At 40.9% G+C, this 23,668-nt stretch overlaps 1 protein-coding gene across 1 annotated transcript in view; it reads left to right on the top strand.

The window, feature by feature from the left end:
• LOC125452488 (CUB and sushi domain-containing protein 1-like) overlaps nucleotides 1–23,668 on the top strand; it is a 2,230,063-nt gene that overhangs the window by 260,789 nt on the left and 1,945,606 nt on the right. The window contains exon 3 of the mRNA XM_048530978.2: nucleotides 1,578–1,794. Within this exon, the coding sequence (XP_048386935.1) occupies nucleotides 1,578–1,794 (217 nt within the window). The remainder of the gene's footprint in view (nucleotides 1–1,577; nucleotides 1,795–23,668) is intronic.

Below are 23,668 nucleotides of genomic sequence, written 5' to 3'. Positions count from 1 at the left end.
CTGTTTTTTATCTGGTGTGTTATACCTGTTTTTTAAAGAGGGGGACATTGTTTCTGTGGTGCTTTCTTCCCCACTGGGGTTTTTCAGTCCAGTAACAATTCCCTGCCCTTTCTTTCTGGCCCTTCATATTTCTTTAAACTATCACAGAGCACAGCTTTTCCCTTCTGTGCATACATAACTTTCAGTTCTGACACTTCACTGCAAGCCCATCATAGTCGGGACTTTAGATGAAGCCTTTAAGATGAGATTGTCACCACCCGTTTTATATCTTCTAGTGTCTATGACAACATGTCACATATTAATTCTGGGAATAGAACGTGCATCTAACTTGAGCGCTCAACAAAAACACCAATCATTCATAAGGTGGGCACAGCATAATCAACTGAACAATCCCATTGATACTGTTTTAGCAATGTATCTTAGTCTTAGTATTAAAGGTGACTGATTGGTCGCATTGGCATTGGCAAAAACAACAGCTCCAATTTATGAAACTACAAATTGATTTGAACCCATTAGGTGAGCGAGATAAACATTGTGGAACTCACTAGTCTTCAGATGGCTGATTATCAGAGAGGAGAGATTAACTCAAGGTTAACAGCCCGTTGTCATTTTGTAGAAGCAGTATTTGGTTCTTTCTTCTTCAGAATCCATGGCTAATATAAGTCATAAGCTCTGTGACTGTCCTTTAAAATTGCAATTGTTGCCCCAACTATGTTGCTTAGTCCCTGATTTCCAATGGAGCAAGGCCGACTGCTTGTTACAGTTGGGCTTTTGACTTTTCGACAGCCTGTGGGCTAATAAAATTGCCAATCCCATTTTTGTGTTCTTTCCACTTTAACAACAATGCTTCTCCTTGTGGCCAGTTGGCCCTGGACGCAGTGAACTGCACTATTACAAACAGTCCTCTTTCCTCGACCTGTCATCCTTCAATTTTCTCGAAATTGTGGAGTTGTAAAAACTCTGTGAAATTTGACAGTGTCTCATTCGTTAATCTTTCTCCACCAAGCCATTGTCCCTTTCAAACTTTGACCAACTCAAAACCTATAGACTTTCTGAATGTACAGTGAGTTTTATAGTAACTTGAAATGTTTCATTTGATCTTAACTTCTGAAGTGCCCCTGCCAAATTGCTTGGTGGAGACGAACATGTTGGAATGAATGATACGTTCATACTTATTGCGATCAGAAAGGTGTGCTCAAGAAGCAGGGCATTACAGTGTCAGACTTAGATAATCTAGTGTCTTATCACAATGAAATAAGCCTATTTAACTTGTATGAAACAAGTTGTGTAGCAGAACAATCATGACAGATCGTCATGGAGATATATAGCACAGAAACAGACGCTTCGGTGCAACTCATCTATGCCGACCAGACGTCCTTTATAAATCTTGTCCCATTTTCCAGCATTTGACCTCATCTCCTTGGAAAAGTTTACTTATTGTGATTTTCTCACATCTCTTCAATGTAAATGAGAAGGGTGACTGCTTTTATGTATTATTTGTTTTTAGTGCAATATCTATTGATAAAAGTGCTTTGTGTTTACTTATATATAACCACATGTTGTTGCCTTCATTGCAGATCAGCCTTGTGGTGGATTAGTTCAAGGACCAAATGGCACAATAGAAAGTCCTGGATTTCCTTATGGTTACCCAAATTATGCGAACTGCACCTGGATTATCATTACAGGAGAACGGAACAGGATACAGCTGGTATTCCAGATCTTTGCTTTAGAAGAAGACTTTGATATTTTATCCATTTACGATGGTCAACCACAGCAGAGCAATTTGAAAATGAGGTACAGTGTCATTTGTTTATGGAAAGAACTGGAATATACTCCTGCACCTGCTGCTTGTCAGCATTAAAGTAGCTGATAGATATGTTTGGTACTTCTTTGTAAGAGCTAATGCAGAACTTGTGGTGGTTGCATGCAGATCAGTCCATTCTTTTGATTATAAACATATATATTCAGATTTCAAAACTGAAACTGGTTGAAGAATTTAACAAATACTTCATTTTGCTATTTGAAATTTCTTACGTTCCGTTATGTCTTTTAGCTGCTTTGTAAAAAATAAAGCTTTCCTGATGTGGGGTTCAATTTTGCAATTTTTCCTTTTTTCCCTTGGTCAGGGGTACAGGTTGATGGTTTGTTTCGAGAGCTTTGCCAATGGCACTTTTTCTTTGACTTTACACAGTATCGTTTGTGGCACCAGAGTCTCTGCTTTTTTGCAGTGGGGTATTTTGGTCTTCTCACATCAGAGCACAAGTTCGGCTCACTCATGAATTCTGGACTTAAACTCACATCATGGTCCTTGGTGAATTGTGCTTAACCCCTTGAAAGGATTGATTATAATACCTACTTTATATCTCATTTGTTGTAGCTGTAGTTTACTTTGTCGGATTCTTGGCAAATGAAGTGAAAATCTCCTGTTTTTGTGCAGCAACATGATGTAACTGAAAGCATTATTAAAGCCAAAAACATTATATGACAGCTGCTTCGCAAACAATGTTACAACTGGAGGATTTTTTTAAATTAACAAACATTGTCTTTAAATTAGAAATTTGGTAACTGATGGAGAATAAATTTGGTTTAAGAAGCACAATACAATATTCATTTAAACACAATTGACAAAAAGCCCAAATGATAGATTCCCTCCCAAGAAAGCAATATCTTCGATCTGCCCTTGGTCTAGTTGGTGCAGAAAAAAATTGTAGCAGTGGAATAATTTGTAAATGATGTCTGCTGGAAGGCAAAACATTTCATAGCTCTGCTTTAGGATTTATTGCTAGGAATTATAGCAAACCTTTATAAAAAAGCCATCTATCTGCACTGAATTTCTAACAATAGGTACAACATACATTGTGACATTGACTAATTTTGGGAGGGCATTCGGCTGGATGCTGCTACTTTTAATAACATTGCACTATCACTTGCAATTCGATTTAAATTGTATCTCTCGTAAGTACAAGTGGCCATCTTAGCATTTGATGACATAACTGGGGGAAACCCCGACAGAACAATAACTGAAGTTTGCTGCACACATAATTAGCTGTTTCTAATTGGAATATAGCTTCATTAATACAATTGTTGAATTAATGTTTGGTGATTTGGAAAGCTGAAAGAAAGATGTAAACTATGACAAATGCCCAAATAGGCACCAGACAGAAAATGACAAATTTGCAATTTATTCCGAACTCTTATGAAAATTGATCATGACCTAGGCCCCAGGTGCAGGTCAAGAGGTAAACTAAGCTAACTACAGTAAAGGTTAAGCTGCCATATTCCCAGAGGACCATGCAATTACTATCTCAGAGAGACAACGGGTGATGAGTCTAACCTGAGGGACATCACACTTCAGGCAAAGGGCAGGGTTGAGAATGCAAGACTTTCATCGTGTCTTCAGCTGGTACAGGATTTGTAGCTTTTGGCATCACTCTGCATCATAAACCAGCTGTCTAGCCAGCTGAGCTAACTGACCCCATTGAGTTTTTAAATGTTGCAAAGAGGTGTTGATAATGATCCTGTACTGAAAGCATCTCAATCAGTAAGTATTTTCTAATGGATAAATGTCTCAAGAACTATGAAGCTAAGGTGCAATAAAAAAAGTATAAGGCTCAGAACATAATCTGCCTGGCAGACCTGTTTCTGTTTTATTATTCAATCAGGCTTGTAAAAGATCAACCACTAGTCATTGCCTCAAAACAGCAAAAACAAAATCTGAATGAGGAAGGAAGACTCCAGCAACAACCTGAGAAATGTAATATTTCTGTTCCATGACAGCTAGTGCTTTGGAATTTTCTCATGCTGCCATTCACAAAACCGTCTTTACAAGAAGGCATTTTAGAAGTGAAAGCACTGATACTGTGGCCACTGGGGTTCCGCAGAGATCAGTACTGGGACCGCAAAAATCCTTGAATTCTGGAGACGTACCTGAAGATTGGAAAACTGCCAATGAGACACCCCTATTCAAACAGGGAGAGAGGCAAAAAGCAGGTAACTAGAGACCAATTAGCGTAACATTATTGGAATCAATGTAAGGAAGTAATAACAGAGCAATAGGAAAATCATAATCTAATTAAGCAGACTCTTAGCATCATTTCATGAAGAGGAAATCATGTCTAACTAATTCATTGATGTTTTTTGAGGGAGTCTCAACCAGAATGGATAGAAAGTACTGGTGTAAGTGTTGTTTTTGGACTTCCAGAAGATTTTTGACAAGGTACCTCACAAGAGTTAAATCATAAGATAAGAGCCCATGGTGTTGGAGGTAGTATACGGGCATGAAAAGTGAATTGGCTAATGTGTAGGAAACAGCAAGTGGGGATAAGGTGTTATATTAAATGTTGGTGACCTGTAGCCAGTGTAGTTTCAAAGCCATCAATGCTAGGAATGCAACTGCTTGTAATATATATTAATATCTTGGAGGAAGGGATCAAATATACTGTAGCCAAGTTTACAAATGATTAAAACAAAGAGTGGAATGGCAGGTTGCAAGAGGGAAACAAATAGTTTACAGTGAGATATTGATGGGTTACGTAAGTGGCATGAAGTTAGCAAGTCGAGTATAATGTGGGAAAATGTGAAGTTGTTCATTTTAAAAAGAGAACAAAAGATCAGAGCATTATTTAAATGGAGAAATACAGCAGAAAGCTGCAACATAAAGGGACATGAAAAATAAAAAAAAAACACAGGTGCAGCAGGAAGAATAATTGAATGTTGGCCCTTGTTTCAAGGGAGTTGGAATATAAGAATAATGAAGTCTTACTGCAAACGGATAAAGTGCTCGTGAGACCAGATTTGGAGAAGTGTGAGCAGTTTTTGTTCCCTAATTAAGGAAAGATCCCATTTACATTAATAATATTTCAGAGAAGGTTCACTGGGATTATCCCCATACTGTCTCATGAACAAAGGCTAAACAGGTTAGGGCTTTATTTACTGGAGCTTATAAAAATGAGAGGTGATCTCATTGAAACATATGGGATTCTTAAGGAGCTTGACAGATCAATGCTGAGAGGATATTTCCTTTCACGGGAAAATTTAGGATCAGAATGCACAGCCTCAGAATCTAGGGGCATCAGTTTAAGCCTGAGATTAGGAAGAATTTCTCATGTCAGAGAGTTGTGAATCTTTGAACTCCTTACAACAAAGAGCTGTGGGGGCAGAGTCCTTGTGCGTACTTAAAGCTGAAATAGATTCTTGATCAGTGGGAGAGTCGAGAGCTATTGAGAAAGGGCATGAAAGTAGATGTGAGCAATGTCAGATCAGCTGTGATCCTGTTGAATGGTGGAGCAGGCTTGAGGGCCCAAATGGCCCACTCCTCTTCCTATTTCTTCTGGTCTTAAGGTGTTTATAGTGTGTTTTTCTTATGATATATCTCACTCTTTTTCCCAACAGGGGAGTATCATATACCAGACAATTCTGGTCTAAGGCTAGGGAACTGGAATTTGTTAACACAATAGGAGTGGAATATTCAATCATAACTCAGCCAGTTATATTCTTTCCTTCCTTTTGGGTGGTTTGTGGTTGGGGGGTGGGGCGCATAAAGAAATTTCAGTGATTAGCTTGTGTGCATTTTTACTACCTTTCGGCTCTTTTTGACAAATCTGCCAGAATTTTGTTTGTTAAACAGCCCCAACATATCATTCTGTGGAAAAATTATGAAAAATCTAGGAATATGAATGAAGATGTAAATTGATTGCATATGAGCAGCAGTAATATATCTGCATGACTTAATTACAAAGGAGGATGCTTACCTCTGTTTTCAGTATGGTTTTAAAGATTGGCAAATAACAATGTCCATGCACAGAATTAAACGCAGCATTACTGTGTGAAAATGTTGCCTGTGTGGAAGCTATGTTTAGTCCCTTACACTAAAGTTGAAAACAATGAGCTCAATTGTATAAAAAGAATGATAGAAGTGATAGTCAGAACGACAGATGTTGGAGAATCTGAGGTAACAAGGTATAGAGCTGGATGAACACAGCAGACCAAACAACATTATAGGAGCAGGAAAGTTTGACGTTTTGGGCCAAGACCCTTCTTCAGAAATGGTTTCTTTTTCAGAAATCATTGATGAAGTCATGATGGAAATCATGATTTCGGCCCGAAACGTCCAGCTTTTCTGCTCCTCTGGTGCTGCTTGTCCTGCAGTGCTCATCCAGCTCTATACCTTATTATTAATGGTAGAAGTGAATTCAGCAAACTTATAAGCAGTGCCTAAAAACAGTCCCTAGACTGAAAGTTGAACATAAATAACACAGCTGTGATCGTAAACAAATGTAATACTGAGAGAAATCACTGTCAACTTAAACCATTTGTTGTAAGCAATAATTCCATTACTCCAAAGGAATTTGCTTCATTAAGGACAGTCATTGAACAATGTGATAATGATTTATCCAAACAATATTGAATGGCCAATCATTCTGTGAAGCAAATGACGTGAGAAAGTGTGGAACAAGCATTTTGCACGATCAGCTTCACTTGTCCTTGTTGTGGGAATCATCCTGCTTACTTATTTATTTCAAAATTCGACTCTTTCCAGAATTTCAGTCTGTTTTCTGCCAGGGACGTCTCGAGCCAGAAACACTTGAGGCTCATGAGATCTTGGATTATTTGTTCCAGTTTTGATTTGGATTTTTCAAAACTTTCTTTTCAATCAACAGAGAAAAACAGCTTCTGTCAACAGATCTGGAACTCCAATCTTGGAAGCTGTACCTTCTGCCCTTGTGGAGATGCGTATCTGAGAAACAGAATCAGTTGGCTGAATATAATGTAATACTTGGAATTACATAGTACCTTATGAAGTTGTATCCTTATGTTTCATGCAACAATTTACTTTAGAAGCGAATGTATTAGAAACTTTCCCCAGCTGTATAATATGTGAAACAGCTCCCAATAGTGAACTCCGAACAGGATACTGATTGTGTATGATCAGCCATGATCATAATGAATGGTGGTGCTGGCTCGAAGGGCCAAATGGCCTACCCCTACACCTATTGTCTATTGTCTATTGTCCGAACATTGGAGATTGTGTTGGTAAGCATCAAATGTGACAACTCCAGAACAGCTTGCTGTATTTGGTGGAGCAACAGTCGAAGGAGAGAAGGAATATTTGATTGGAAGGATGGTATTTGCAGGAAGAAGGAGGCCTCTATTGGGAGGAGGAGCAGTGAGTGTGGGAGACAGGAAACCTTGATTGAGATAATAGTGGGTGCAAGAGAGAGAGAGAGAGAAAGAACCTCTGATGACAGAGGCAGTGAGGGCAAAAGAGAGAAAAGCTTAGTCAGGGTGAAAGTGCAATCTTCAATTGGAGGAGTAGCAATCACGAACGTGGTTGGAGAGGCAGAGAGGAAGTTGTGTCTGGAAGTTAGCAGCACTCAGCAAGAAGTGAGGGAGGAGAGAAGTAGGACAAGGTCTTGGTGCCCAAAGAGAGATCGCTCCTCAAAGGATGACAGCATTCCAGGTTGATTGGTGAAGGATTGTGGAAAGGCAAAAGGTATTGGAAAATTCCCTGATGACCAAATGGCCTGAAAAGGGAAGGGAGAGTCTGCGCTAAGTAAAAGTGATGGGTTTGCAGAGCCTCTGTGTATCAGTCTTGGATTATAATAAAACTGGGGAGTCCTTCCCATTCAGCAGCACTGTATGGTTGGAAGGCTCAACTTGAATCATTGCAATCAAAGGTTACAAACCTGGTGGATAAGTCCTATCAAGGTCAAATAAAGACACTCAGTCTGGACAGGAGTCTATGGGTTTATTCTCAATGAGAACCTAATTTTTCTGATGGCCAGATTTATGATGCAGATGAGTTATTGATCTGATACATGGAATCTTTTTAAAAATTCTTTTCATAGGTTGTGGACATTATTGTCTGGGCCAACATTGTTGCCCATCCCTATTTGTCTATGTGAAGGTGATAGTGAGCTGCCTTCTTGAAATGCTGCAGCCCATTTTCACAGTGCCATAAGAAAAGGAGTTATGGGACTTATATCTAAGCACAGTCAATGCCTTCAATGTTGTAAGAGCCATGTACATCAACAAGCAGGTGCATAGATGATGCCTAGGTCAATAGATAATGGATAAGAGCTCAGATTATTCCAGTATTTGGTGAGATTAATGGATTTTTAAAGCAGTTCATTATCAAAATCAAACTTTCAATTCATGTGCATCCTCCCTACTCCTTTCACATTTGATCTGTGCTCCTGAGAACATATGTTTACAAAAGGGGTTTGACACCTCAACTGTGAGGTGAGGGGAACGGAACAGGTATGAGCGGAGATAGAAGACGTTGTGTGAGAAGAAGTGAAACTGCAACCAGTGAGTAAAGAGCTGGAATGTGGCATGTGAGAGGAAAATTAGAATGGGATGTATTAGCACAGGTAAAAGGAGAAATTTGTAAAGAAGAGTACGTTGAGACGATTGGACTGAGATATATAAATGGAGATGGAGAATGAGACTAGTCAGAAGAGAGGTGCATTCGGATATCTGAGAAGAGAAGTGTAATCTGCATGGAGGAGAGTTTGGTTAGGGCCAATGAAAGATGGAACTTGAATAGTGCCCTCCAGGAGAGAGAGAAAGGAAGAGCAGGAGTTGTGTAAATAAGCAGCAATCTGGAATGTGTTGCCTGTTGGTGTACATAGGTTTTTGTTAACATGGTGACAGTTCAGTGACTTCATTATGCTGACTGTAGACAAAAACATCATGCCCAGAGGGGTTTGTAGCCCAGCCAGTACTAAGAAAAGTTAAAGGAAATCTTATTGAAGACATGCAGAATATTCTGTTCCAACCTCTTTAATCTTGCTTTGATTGCGCTCCTGGGCCCCCATTGAACTGCCCAAGACCACAGCCAATCACTTAACTGCATGTTGGTGAATGAACACTTGTGTGATCCTATTACTCTGCAATCTAGATGACTATACGATCCAAGGCCCAAAATCTTGGCCTCTTGAATCTATCCATTTGGGCACAACCTGTTAACATGGTGCAGGTGAGGCATCAAGAATGGGTGCTATCGAATTTCTGAGCCAACAACTACCAGATTGTACCTGCAGAGATGCATGCAAACACTGCTGAGCTAACTGGTTAGTTAATCAGAGTTATTTTAGTTCTTTTGATGGAAGTGGATTTTGACCAGGATTATGGGAATGTAACACAAACAGAAGTTGCTGGAAAAGCTCAGCAAGTCTGGCAGCGTCTGTGAAGAGAAATCAGAGTTACTGTTTCAGGTCCAGTGACCCTTCCACAACATAAAGGATGTTCTGAAGAAGGGTCACCAAACCTGAAACATTAAATCTGATTTCTCTTCTCAGACGCTGCCAGATCTGCTGAGATTTTCCAGCAACTTCTGTTTTTATTTCTGACTTAAATCAGGTGCAGTTCTTTTGGTATTTATGGGAATGTAATATTATTTAACATTTAGACATTGACCTGGCTTTGTATTGATAGCTCTTGAACACAGACTATGATCTAAACAGACCTAAACACCTGACAAACGTATTTGGAACTCAGTACGACTATTTTATGATTACTAATGGTACCATAGGAAAAATAACATATACCAGTGACAAATCTCCATTGGGTCAAACATCCTCCTTGAGAACTGGAGAGAGTCTTTTTTTCAAAAAATAGAAGTTTGTTCAACATGAATCTGTTTTAGATAATATTTGAAAGTTCCATCCATAACCTCTTGGACATCCGAATATTGGAACTTCGATGGAATTTGCCTATTGCCTTGTTGAAAACACATCAAACTATGCCTCCTGAATTTGTCAATTAACCAAGGACATTGCTCTTTGACTTGAAGGAAAAGCAACATGTACCTAATGAACAATTAATGAACACTTTGGTGTTTATATTTATAATTCCCAAATAACGGTATCATCATGCAGCTGATTTAATATCGTTCACTGCACAAAACTTTCCAAGACTGAAGTCACTATTGTGGGTTTCAAAATCATGACCTTGTGTTTCAAACTCGTGTAAAAACATATAATTAAAACATTATGATGCTTATTCTCCTGTGAAAACAGACAAACTATTGAATATTGCAATACACAAACAGAGCATTTGGTCCAAAAACATCCTTCTTGGTGTTTATCTCCACTTCAATGACATTTTTAAAGCTCTCATGATTGCTTGTGCTGCACATTTAATCATTTTTAAAGAACTCCATCCACTTTGAAGGAACTTGTTTCCGTTTTGAAAGAAAATTATAATCTCTACTGCATCAAAGGTTAATGACAATGAATTCCATACTCTAACCATTTTTTTGTGAAGTCATTTTATTTTTGACCTCACCTTGTAATTATTTTAGTGCTTGTCCTAAATGCATGCTTTTTTATTAAAATCTTATCAGTCAGTATTATATTACAATGTTTTGAAACTTCGGAGGCATTTATCTAGTCAGATTATCTCTGTTCTGGTGGAAAAGCCATTATTCGCAAGCCTCTCTTTATCACTTGAATGCTTCAGGGTATGCCACAGACCATTACACAAGACAGTCGACAGAGATATGAGGACAGTTGAGTACTGGAGCAGAGACGCCTTGCTGCATGTACAGGGTCTTGGTGAGACAACACCTGGAGTATTGTCTGCAGTTTGATCTTATTTGAGAAGTGAAGTTCTGGCTATGGAGGCAGTGCCATGGAGGTTTACCAGACTGATTCAGGACTGATTTATGAAGAGAAATTGAAATCATTAAGGCTATATTTGATCTAGAACTTCAGAAGAATGAGAGGTTTCTATGAAATTCAGACAGGACTAGGCTGGGTAAACACTGCAAGGATGTTCCTGATGCCCGGCGAGTCCAGGACCAGGGGTAACAGTCTGAGGGTACAGGGTAGGCCATTTAGAATTGAGGTGAGGAGTAATTTCTTCACCCAGAAAGTGGTGAGCCTGTGGAATTGTCTACCACGGAAAGCAGTTGAGACCAAAACATTGAATGCTTTCAAGGAGTTAGCAAAAGATCTTAGCACTAAAGGAATAAAAGGGTGTCAGGAGAAAGCTGAAACAGGGTACTGAGTTAGTTGATCAGCCTTGATCATATTGAATGACAGAGGAGGCTCGAAGATCTGACTGGCCTACTTCTGCTCCTGTTTGCTAATTCAAGGAAGCACATCTCTGAACAATTAAAAAAACACTTTGATCTAATCTAAAAATTCTGTACTTCTTAAGTAACTGGAACAAGCGATTCAAAAGTTAATGCATATCTATACGAATCACTTTCATTCTGCGTAATATTTAGAAAGGTGATTGAATGTTGAAGAGATGAATATATTGTGGAAAATCAGAATAACAATGCTTTGTGGCATTTCAGAGATAATGGGAACTGCAGATGCTGGAGAATTCCAAGATAATAAAATGTGAGGCTGGATGAACACAGCAGGCCAAGCAGCATCTCAGGAGCACAAAAGCTGACGTTTCGGGCTCTCTGATGGGGGGTCCGGGCCCGAACCGTCAGCTTTTGTGCTCCTGAGATGCTGCTTGGCCTGCTGTGTTCATCCAGCCTCACATTTTATTAGCTTTGTGGCATTTCACTGACTGAGTGAAAGAAAAGCATGTGCAAAAGAAATAAATATAGAGATTCTTTTTCCATCGTTTTGCAAGTTGACTGACTCATGATCAGCTTAATAGCTACTTGTGGTGTCTTCATTTTGTACAATGATCTTCCAGTTCTATGTTCAATATTACATTATACATATCTAGTTCACATCAACACTATCTATGTTTCTGATTTGTGTTATTGTCACTTCCCAATCTGCTTTTTGCCAGTTCCCCAGATAGGCTTGTTTCTGTCAACTTCCCTTTAGTTCAATCGCCCAGAATCAGCACGCCCTCATCAATGCAATGATATTCTCTTTGACAAAGGAGTTTGCAAAATTTCGAGAAAAAGTTCAATATGATGCCCTACTAGAAATTTACACGTGTTGTCAAATTTATTCAACATCTTTTCTAATCGGTATTGTTGGCTTTGTTTTATTGACAACAGTACTCCTCGCAGGGTATGTAATGAATATTTTTCTATTTCTTTTATGGCACTGCAGGGCATTGTTATTTTATTGCAAACAGTCTGGCCTTTATGATTACAATTTTTATATTAACAATTTTGTTAATAATTTCTTGAGAAGGACCAAACACTTGGGAAATCTAGTGTTTCTTAATGAGAGATACTTGTACATATTCCCTGGCTGTTTTACTACAGAAATAGTTTTCACTGACCAACAGACATTGCATGTAACTTTTATTTTGCCAGACCCCAAACTTACTGTTTTTCTTTTCCTTTTTCCTCAATGTCACATTTGATCTATGAGCTGCCACAACATTTTTAATGATGCTGCTTTTCAAAAAAAAGTCCCGTTTTAAGTAAATCCTTGATGCACAATATAATACTTTTGTTCAATACTGCTTTCTTATGTTTCAGACCACAGTACACATCTGAATGTTTCTTGAGGGGCAGCACACGTCTTCTGTGGTCTCACAGAGTACAATGTAAAGGCCACGAGGAACACTCTTTAATTCCTCAAGATTTTTCCTTTTTGATTAAGTTTTTATTGCTTGTTTTAATATCAATTTCTGATGGCCACCCTGCTTTGAAAATTCTGCCTTCCTTTACTAAAACTAAAATGTCTTCCTGTAGCCATCACAGTCACACTGAGTGCAAAGTCTAGGCCTGCCTTCAGATGTGTGAAGAACATTGATAAAGAACAGTGAAATCAATGTCATGGAGCCTGTCCCTGCCTGTGTAGCTTTCGCTGTAGGAATGGGTTGATGGAAATATTTCTAAGACAGTGGTAGCATTTGTCAAGTGAGCACTGAAGGGGCAGCTGCCTGCAGATTCTACCTCCACGGAAAACATGGGCATTTGTGAACTGGCAGGGGCTGATAACAGAGCAGTTCAACGTTGCTGAAGAAAGCAGAACAACAGGGTACCAACATACTATCGGGTTGCATCCAGGAGACAGCCAGCAAAATAAGGGTCACAGACTGTTAATAAACCAGCAAGATACTTAAAGCCTGTGAACATGTTACCACGATAATAAAATGTGAGGCTGGATGAACACAGAAGGCCCAGCAGCATCTCAGGAGCACAAAAGCTGACGTTTCGGGCCTAGACCCTTCATCAGAGAGGGGGATGGGGTGAGGGTTCTGGAATATATAGGGAGAGAGGGGGAGGCGGACCAAAGATGGAGAGAAAAGAAATATAGGTGGAGAGGAGAGTATAGGTGGGGAGATAGGGAGGGGATAGGTCAGTTCAGGGAAGACGGACAGGTCAAGGAGGTGGGATGAGGTTAGTAGGTAGAAGATGGAGGTGCGGCTTGGGGTGGGAGGAAGGGATGGGTGAGAGGAAGAACAGGTTAGGGAGGCAGAGACAGGTTGGACTGATTTTGGGATGCAGTGGGTGGAGGGGAAGAGCTGGGCTGGTTGTGTGGTGCAGTGGGGGGAGGGGACGAACTGGGCTGGTTTTGGGATGCGGTGGGGGAAGGGGAGATTTTGAAGCTGGTGAAGTCCACATTGATACCATTGGGCTGCAGGGTTCCTAAGCGGAATATGAGTTGCTGTTCCTGCAACCTTCGGGTGGCATCATTGTGGCACTGCAGGAGGCCCATGATGGACTTGTCATCTAAAGAATGGGAGGGGGAGTGGAAATGGTTTGTGACTGGGAGGTGCAGTTGTTTATTGCGAACCGAGCGGCAGTGTTCTGCAAAGCAGTCCCCAAGTCTCCGCTTGGTTTCCCCAATGTAGAGGAAGCAACACCGGGTACAATGGATGCAGTATACCACATTGGCAGATGTGCAGGTGAACCTCTGCTTAATATGGAAAGTCATCTTGGGGCCTGGGATAGTGGTGAGGGAGGAGGTGTGGGGGCAAGTGTATCATTTCCTGCGGTTGCAGGGGAAGGTGCCGGTTGTGGTGGGGTTGGAGGGCAGTGTGGAGCGAACAAGGGAGTCACGCAGAGAGTGGTCTCTCCGGAAAGCAGACAAGGGTGGGGATGGAAAAATGTCTTGGGTGGTGGGGTCGGATTGTAGATGGCGGAAGTGTCGGAGGATGATGCGTTGTATCCGGAGGTTGGTGGGGTGGTGTGTGAGAACGAGTGGGATCCTCTTTGGGCGGTTGTGGTGGGGGTGGGGTGTGAGGGATGTGTTGTGGGAAATGCGAGAGACGTGGTCAAGGGCGTTCTCAACCACTGTGGGGGGAAAGTTGCGGTCCTTGAAGAACTTGGACATCTGGGATGTGTGGGAGTGGAATGCCTCATCCTGGGAGCAGATGCGGCAGAGGCGGAGGAATTGGGAATAGGGGATGGAATTTTTGCAGGAGGGTGGGTGGGAGGAGGTGTAATCTAGGTAGCTGTGGGAGTCGGTGGGCTTGAAATGGACATCAGTTACAAGCTGGCTGCCTGAGATAGAGACTGAGAGGTCCAGGAAGGTGAGGGATGTGCTGGAGATGGCCCAGGTGAACTGAAGGTTGGGGTGGAAGGTGTTGGTGAAGTGGATGAACTGTTCGAGCACCTCTGGGGAGCAAGAGGCGGCGCCGACACAGTCATCAATGTAACGGAGGAAGAGGTGGGTTTTGGGGCCTGTGTAGGTGCGGAAGAGGGACTGTTCCACGTAGCCTACAAAGAGGCCTTCATAGCTGGGGCCCATGCGGGTGCCCATGTCCACCCCCTTTGTCTGTAGGAAGTGCGAGCAATCGAAAGAGAAGTTTTTGAGGGTGAGGACGAGTGCGGCTAGGCGGATGAGGGTGTCGGTGGAGGGAGACTGGTCGGGCCTGCGGGTCAGGAAGAAGCGGAGGGCCTTGAGGCCATCTGCATGCGGAATACAGGTGTACAGGGACTGGACGTCCATGGTGAAAATGAGGTGTTGGGGGCCAGGGAATTGGAAGTCCTGGAGGAGGTGGAGGGCGTGGTAGATGACATGTCCATCATGGGCCTCCTGCAGTGCCACAATGATGCCACCCGAAGGTTGCAGGAACAGCAACTCATATTCCGCTTGGGAACCCTGCAGCCCAATGGTATCCATGTGGACTTCACCAGCTTCAAAATCTCCCCTTCCCCCACCGCATCCCAAAACCAGCCCAGTTCGTCCCCTCCCCCCACTGCACCACACAACCAGCCCAGCTCTTCCCCTCCACCCACTGCATCCCAAAATCAGTCCAACCTGTCTCTGCCTCCCTAACCTGTTCTTCCTCTCACCCATCCCTTCCTCCCACCCCAAGCCGCACCTCCATCTCCTACCTACTAACCTCATCCCACCTCCTTGACCTGTCCATCTTCCCTGGACTGACCTATCCCCTCCCTACCTCCCCACCTACACTCTCCTCTCCACCTATATTTCTTTTCTCTCCATCTTTGGTCCGCCTCCCCATCTCTCCCTATTTATTCCAGAACTCTCACCCCATCGCCCTCTCTGATGAAGGGTCTAGGCCCGAAACGTCAGCTTTTGTGCTCCTGAGATGCTGCTTGGCCTGCTGTGTTTATCCAGCCTCATATTTTACTATCTTGGATTCTCTAGCATCTGCAGTTCCCATTATCACTCACCCAACATGCTGCCACATCCAGCTTTTAATAGATGGCTTAAAAAGAAGTGCTTGGTTCAGCAAAGGTTTATTTGAGAATTAGCTTCAATTTTCTTTTGGTTCTGGGCTCCCTTGAGTTGGGATTGAAGGGATGTGAGAGTGCCAGCAGTAGCTAAGTAGGAACAGCTGCTACCATCGCATTCCCAGTGTTATTAGAAGCTATTTGTCAGGGATATTTAGGGCCCTATGCAAGATGAAGCAGAATCCCACCACTGTGCTGAATGCTGCAGCAGAGTCAGATGGACATGTGGTGCATATATTTCTGCCCAGGCAAGGGGAGGTGAGACAATAAACTTTGGAGCAACAACAGAGAGCATGAAGTTTGCCTCCATGTTAGAAAAGAATGTCCTCAGAACTTTTGTATTTTTAGTGTTTCCACTGGATTCTAACTACATCAGAAATGGCTTGGCCCCACACAAAAAAAAACTGAATTAAGAGTCTAATGCTGACCATGATGTCATTGCTGATTGTCGGAAAAATCCACATGGTTCACTGTGTCCTTTACATGTGACTTCAGACCCACAGCAATGTCGTTGACTCTTAAATGCCCTCTGGGCAATTAGGGATGGGCAGTAAATGCTGCCTGGCCAGCGACGCCCTCATCCCATTATTGAATAAACAAAAAAAAATTAGCTACTCTACCTTGACCGCACTGACCAGCCTGCCTCGTTGTTTTGCTTCTCCTCACCAATTTTGTTTGGTGTTCACTTGAATCTGTGATGCGCTACCATAAAAATCAAGAAAAACAATTTAATTTTTTTTGTCAAGAAGCTCCATACCTCCATGTTCTGTGCCGGAGAAGTCAATTGATGATTATTAATGTTCATCAAATTTTTAAAAGTGTATTCATTCTATTAATTATTATACTTAAATTTCAATTTAATAGGCAACTTCAGAAAATTATAAGCTAATAATATTAAGATAACGTCTACACAAATCTAATGTCAGAGCGGTCTAATTTATTTATTAGCTCTTAGCAAATTATAATTCGTAGGGCATCTCTTCCTGCACATATTTTGCCAATCTACCAGTGTATTAATTACTGTTATCAATTAGGCACCATTTTTTTCTTGGTAAGAACTAGAAATGTCGTATTATATGTCACGTAAGGAAATTGCTTGGTCCACCATGTTTATTCCCTGGAATAGTCGGCCAGTTAATTTTGTTCCCCTGCTCAATGTATATTCGTAGAATCCCTACAGTATGGAAGCAGGCCATTCGGCCCATTGCGTACATGCCGATTCTCTAAAGATCATCATATCCAGACCCATCCCTATAACCCTGCATTTATCATGGCTAATCCACCTAGTTTGCAAACCCCTGGATAGTATGAGCAATTTAGCATGGCCAATGCACCTAACCTGCACATCTTTGGACTGTGGAAGAAAAGCCACACGGACGTAGGGAGAATATGCAAACTGTACATGGACAGTCACCCGAGGGTAGAATTGAAGCTGGGTTCCAGGTGCTGTGAGGCAGCAGTTCTAGCTACTGAGCCACTGTGCCACCCCTGCCTGAGTAAAAATCCAATGCCCTTTTGAAAGTTACTGTTGAATCTATTTCCAGCATCTTTTCAGGAAATATATTCCTGATCATACAAACTTGTTCAGTTGAACAGAATTTCAAACTTGCCAAACGAAAATAAACTCCTCCTCTTATGCTCCCATTGCCCCAGCATTTCTTGTTTTCTACTTGTAAGATGTGACCATCACTGGCTGGCCAGCATATATTGCCTGTCCCAAGTTGCCCTTGAGAAGTTGGTGGTGAGCTGCCTTTCTGAATTGTTGCAGTCTCCGTGCTGTGAGCTTTTGCCAATTCTTTTTACTAAATTCCTTTGTTTACACACCTTCCTGCCTCTCTCTGTTTATTTAAGCTCTTAAAATAATTTACAATTTTAAATACTCCGATTAAATCTTCCTTTAAACTTTTCTGGTCACAGACCTTTCTAGTCTGTACATGTTACTGAAGTTGCTCAACACTGGTACCATTCTAATAGCTCTCCTTGTTGTACAAGACACTTCATACCTAAAAGGCTTAACCAAGTTCATTTGGGAGATGGCAACTCTGGAATGTAAAGTTATAAGGTCAACCGCAGTAAGTGGGCAATACTGCTTTATATGATGTGCTAGCACAGTGATTACCTATGGTGGTGTCTGACAGTTCTTCCCCACTGAGAAATCAGATTGTACCAGAATGTCCTTGCTAAGATCAATACCTGTACCCTATGCATTCAAGTGGCAAATGTAAAACCTGGCCTAGATTACTGATGAATTAAAATATAGGCATATGAGCGAAAGTGTCCTAGCCGCTCGACAGTGAACTGTTGAATTATGAAAGAGCAGATTTCATTTTTTTTGTCACAAGTGCACAGTCATTTGGATTTAAATGGTTTCATTTTCATGAACTTTGGGTACAGTTGTGTTAGAACTTATGGTACAGACTATGAAGTAAATGATGATTTACATGGTGTATATCAAGTGCTCCAAGTACCTCTCCACTTTAACTTAGAGCTTGCCAACCTGACACCATTAAGTTAAGCTCAAGTATATTCAACGCTTATTCATTCCCAGTTAATATCCTTTCATTCTGGCGTGAGTTTGAAAGTTGGAAGTTGTTAAGCGTTGCACAAATTAATGAGACAGGCTGATGTATCAATTTTAGTGATGTCGGAAAAAATGCACAGATGAAGATGAGAGACAGCAAGAACTGCAGATGCTGGAGTCAAAGGCAACACAGTGTGGAGCTGGAGGAACACAGCAGACCAGGCAGCATCAGAGGAGCAGGAAAGTTGCTGTTTCTTCGAAAGAAGCATCCTTCTGAAGGGTCCTTCTAAAGAAGGGTCCTGACCCGAAATATCAAATTTCTTGCTCCTCTGGTGCTGCCTGACTTGCTGCGTTCCCCCAGCTCCACACTGTGTTGTCAGATGAAGATAAAATCCACATCGTTCACTTGTGAGAATAGTACCCTCAATTTTCAGTGCGCTGCCCCAGTAAGTCATAACAACAACCAAATAATTTAAAGGAAAACCCAATAAAAGAATTCGAATTGGTTGGTGGGGCAGGAGGGTGAAGACTGGAGATGGAGCAGATGAGTTATGAATTGTGATTCTGGTAACAGCTATCCATGGGACAGATCGTGTCCTGAAGAAGAGATCAATGGTCTGTGCCAATCCCTTTTGATGCGGTAGCAATGAGATTTCATAGGGAAATCCGAGAATTGGCACCAAGAACAGACTTGTCCCTTGCTCCAGTGATGTCGATTTGGACCTAACCCTGGAGCCTGTGAGGGTTTGGAACGAGTTGATAGGTCCACATTGCCTGATCATTTGAAAGCCTTTTTTGCTTTGCCACAGTTTCCATGCTTGCTTACTTCTCCACTGTAACACAATTCTTCACCTTGTCCTATTACTACAAACTTTTACCTAACATCAACATTTCTTCGTCTGACCACATTCTGAGGAAGGACCACTCAACCCAAAACACTATTTCTGATTTCTCTGTGCAGATGCTGCCAGACCTGCTGAGCTTTTTCTGAGATAACAAGGTGTAGAGCTGCATGAACACAGCAGGCCAAGCAGCATCAGAGGAGCAGGAAAGCTGATGTTTTGGGCCTAGGCCCTTCCTCACTACATCAGAAATCTTCATTAATTATGTTGGCCCGTCCTTTTTTCCAAGGCTTTGTTATTTTATAATAATGCCAGTACTGATGAAAGGACAGCACTGGAAACAATGGGAGTAATTTTAACTTAACTCATGAGACAACTTTCTTTTTGTGTAAGCCATTAGGATTGAGATTAATTTGTTTTCACTTTAGTTGATGGGTTGTGAAAGGCTGATATTGCTCTTTGCAGCTTCCAGATTCTGCCACATAGGGGGCAGGTGGTGCTTGGAAGATTGGGTATATGATTTGTTTGGAAGTTTATACCTTCTCACCAATACCTCAACTCGGCCTCTGCATGTTCCTGACAAAGACCTGTATGTTCAGTGTCTTCATCAGTAAACATTTTCCAATTATGTTGGTCGTACCAATTGACAGGGGCAATAAATCTTCTAGGGATGCTTTGAGAATATTACCAAAGCATTTCCACTATCCTCCTAGGAGCCTCCCACCATGACTGAGTTCTGGGCTGAGTAGTTGTATTGGGAGTCCTCTGTCAGGCACATGAGTGACATGACTCTTACAACGGAACTGTGTGATCACTACCTTGAAGCTGGGCACATTGGTTTGGGAGACGGAGTTGCTGCTGAATTGCATTTCTTGTCACCAAATTTGGAACAATTTGAGAATGGAATGTTGACGGTACTTCTCCAGTGCTTTGCGGTGTTTGCTGTGATTTGTTCAATTTTCTAAAGTGCAAAGGCACTGCTGCCAAATAAACCATGATCTTCATCTCAAATTTGTGATCCAGGTACTCAAATACTCTTTTCTTCAGTTTTCACTGGGAAACTTACAAAATGAGTCAATTGCTAGTCTTACACTGAAGCAGTATTTGAGAAAATTGAATGTAGAAACAGTGTTGCACTTGATTCCCAGACTCAGGTAAAATTGCCCTCATCCATTATTTTTCTCACACAAGTGTTGCTGAATGCTTCCAGTATTGTCCATTTAGTATTAAAATTGTGTTGTGATTGGGAATTAATTTTCTTTTATTTCAGTTCCTGATTCACGTTTTTGAAAGTTCTTTTATGTGATCTGGATGTCATGTGTTGCCCACTCCCAACTACCCTTTCACAGGTTTGTTAAGACATTGCTGTGAATCTGGAGTCACATGTAAACCAGACCAGATAAGGAAGGTAGATTTCCTTCCCCAAAGCACATTAATCAACCAGGTGTATTTTTGCAACAATCAAGGATAATTCACGTGATAATCATTGGTGAGATGAATTTTATATTCCAGGCTTCTTGTGAATCAGTTTACGAAGTAAATTATAATTCTACCAGATGCCAAGGTGGGAGAGGAACCCATGTGCCGATGGTGTTACCCTGGGCTTATGCACTACTCAAAGAATGGCATGACAACTAAACTACCATTGCCCTTAAATTAAATTTTAACCTGAAGTAACAAATGTGCACACAATACCTATCTTGATTTTGATTAGTTCAATATCTGTTGGATTAAGTCAATAAATATCTATTCTTCAAGAGATATAATTATGACCCTTTATTGCTGGGTGTCAATAGGCTAAGGTCACACATCATAGGATAGCCAAACATGTATCTTTGAGAATAAAGAAGAAAACACTGCAGACTGTGAAGATTTTACTCTGACATGCTTGAAATGGGTAAGACCTGAAACAAAATTCTGTTCCCCAAAGACCCACCACAGACTTAGGTGGGATATTGTATTCATCTCTATGACCGATTCTGCTGCAGAAACAAATTTTGCCACAAGGGAGAGTAATTAGATCTTAAACTGTCATGCAGGAGTAATTGCCCCTGCTTTGCAATTTCTGCTTTTTTGTTGCAAAACTGTAGACTTCCTTTACAAAACTGTCAGCAGTCTCAGTGCTAGAGCCTGAGCTTGATTTTCAGACTTGGCTGAGTCACACAATTGAGGGTGGAAGAATTTCTCACCAGACAATGAAGATGGGAAATGCCCGGACACTGCCCACCTACTCTGAGCGACCTAATTGTACCTTGATGTGGGACTGAAGTTGAGCGAGACCTGAAGCGGACAAACTGCAGAGCTGAAAGTTCACATGGCTGCAGGAGATTTGCACTATAGGGCAGAAAGCAAGGAATGTAAACACTTTTATTGAAGTGGTAGCCTCTTCATAAAAGCAATACTCTGACATACTTGTTGGAACTCCTGACTAATTTGAAGCCTGCAGGTAGAAATGGAATGTTTTTAAACTCGGTTTCCTGTAATTTACCTCAATTGGAATGTGTAATCTTGTTGATTTTGATCTCAAACTGTATGTAATCATTTGACATGTGCACCACTGTTATAAATAGAACCATTTGATGTAACAAACATTAATCACAGACTAATCAACGTCTATTCATTCCACAGATTTCAAATGTGTTGGAGTGATGTGATGATAAATTGCAGCTGTTTGGAATTAACAAGTGAACACAAATCCCTTCATATATCATTGGCAGTTGTCGAAGCCAGGCCTCTCATTTCTAGCTGATAGTTCATGGAGTCAATATACATAAATCTGAACTCACTATTTTACTGTTTTTTCCCAAAACTGTTGAGATTACGGTTGTTTTCCCAAACTGCCCAGTTGACCTATCTCTGAAGCCAACATGTCCTGCAGCAATTGACCTTAAGTTGAAACATCTCCATTCCAAGCAGGATATTTTAATCTGCAAATCTGTCATGAAAACAGTATGATAAATAGATTACCCTGGAAGTTACAAGACCAATTTTGTTGGAGTCTGTTCATTCATTGACATTTCATAAAGTCGATCTCTAAATTTACAAATCCAGAATAAATTTGTACAAAAAAAACAGGAAATGCTAGAACCACTCAGCAGGTCAGGTTGCATCTGTGGAGAAGTGTGCAAAGTTAACATTTCTGATCAAAAACCTTTCAAATTTATAACTTGCCCACACAGTGTGATAATGGTTTGGCAACCCCTTGCCAGTTGTTCAACTTAAGAGGACACAAGAAAAGCCCTCACCATTTCCTTTGAGTAAACTGTAGCAAGCAGATTACTTAGTGGAAAATTAGAAATTTGGGGGTTAGTTTGGTGAGGGTGTGAAGAGCCTTGGAAATGTAAAATTCAAACTTATAGTAAAAACCAAAAGAATGAGGCATTTTGTTCCATATTAAGCCCATAAAATCAAGTAGTGCTATGGGTTAGAAATGCAATGGGAGCTGGGTCAGTAGCTTTAAATCAATGAGATATCTCTTTGAGGAAATGTCATTTCCCATCTCCAATATGTACGGTCAACACGGTAGAACCATAGAACACAGTTAAGTAAAAACGTCATTTGGAAACAAACCATCAATAAGATAAAAAAAAGAATGAAGATGAATTAGTATTTAAGATTAAATATTTAAAATGTACAAAGAAAATAGGTCAAAATAAGGATGATAACAACAGGCAATTCCATTTGTTTGATATCTGTTCTTAAATTGCAGAAGTATTCTTTACAACATCTTCCACAGATCCCATAGAGAAATTTTTTTCCGAAATGAACATAGACACATGACCTGTGAGTGCACTTTAGACATATTGTGTCATATTTTCATGTTACTTCGGAGCAATTAAGATATTCCTAATGTTGATGCAGGATGCAAGGGTCACAGTTAGACTGACATTTATTGCCCATTCGTGGTTGTCCTTCAGAAGCTGGTGGTCAGCTGCATCCTTGTGTTGCTGCTCCGTACTGGGCCTAAGCACAGTATTGGTGGAGTTAGTTAGAGGTGTGTGCGTTAGATAGATAGATAGAAACACATATAGACACTAGTCTTTCAATAATGTAACAATAAGCTTGGAACCTGGTATTTCGTATGTTACTATTTTTGGGAATGGTTTTAATGTGCAATAAATGTGTATCTAAAATATAACTATGCCTGAAGGCAGCTCCTGATAAAAACAGAAGTTGCTGGAAAAGCTCAGCAGGTCTGGCAGCATCTGTGAAGAAAAGATCAGAGTTAATCTTTCAGGTCCAGTGACCCTTCCTCAGAACAGCTCTTGACCATGCCTTGTCTTCAACTCATCTGTTTCAAACACAAGACCACACAACAAAAGAAGGATGTCAGTATTGTATGAATAGGAGGAGAACTTACTTTATTATTTAGAGTGCTGCAGTGTGAAAATAAAGGAAAGATATGAATGCCCTGAGCCAGTTAAATTAACCCATACGATAACTTGAAAGCATAATCAGAAACATGCATTACCTGGATAAAGATCCAACATATTGGTGTCAAAATATTTCTGCTTTCTCTGCTAGCCATTAAGGAACAGATCAAGTTTACTTGGACCTTTCCTGTGCACAAAAGACTAAACAATTTCAATATACACACATAAATTTTGAATTACAGTTAGAAACACCACTGATGATGATTCAAGCAAGAGAAACATTGTTTTAAGTTAGTTCGGAAGAGGACTTTGATGCAGCATTTACATCTCATTGATTAGAATAGAC

This window comes from Stegostoma tigrinum, chromosome 4, assembly GCF_030684315.1.
Source record: "Stegostoma tigrinum isolate sSteTig4 chromosome 4, sSteTig4.hap1, whole genome shotgun sequence".
Classification (NCBI taxonomy): Eukaryota; Metazoa; Chordata; class Chondrichthyes; order Orectolobiformes; family Stegostomatidae; genus Stegostoma; species Stegostoma tigrinum.
The sequence above is the reverse complement of the archived record's forward strand: the minus strand, read 5'-3'. Positions and strand labels throughout refer to the sequence as shown.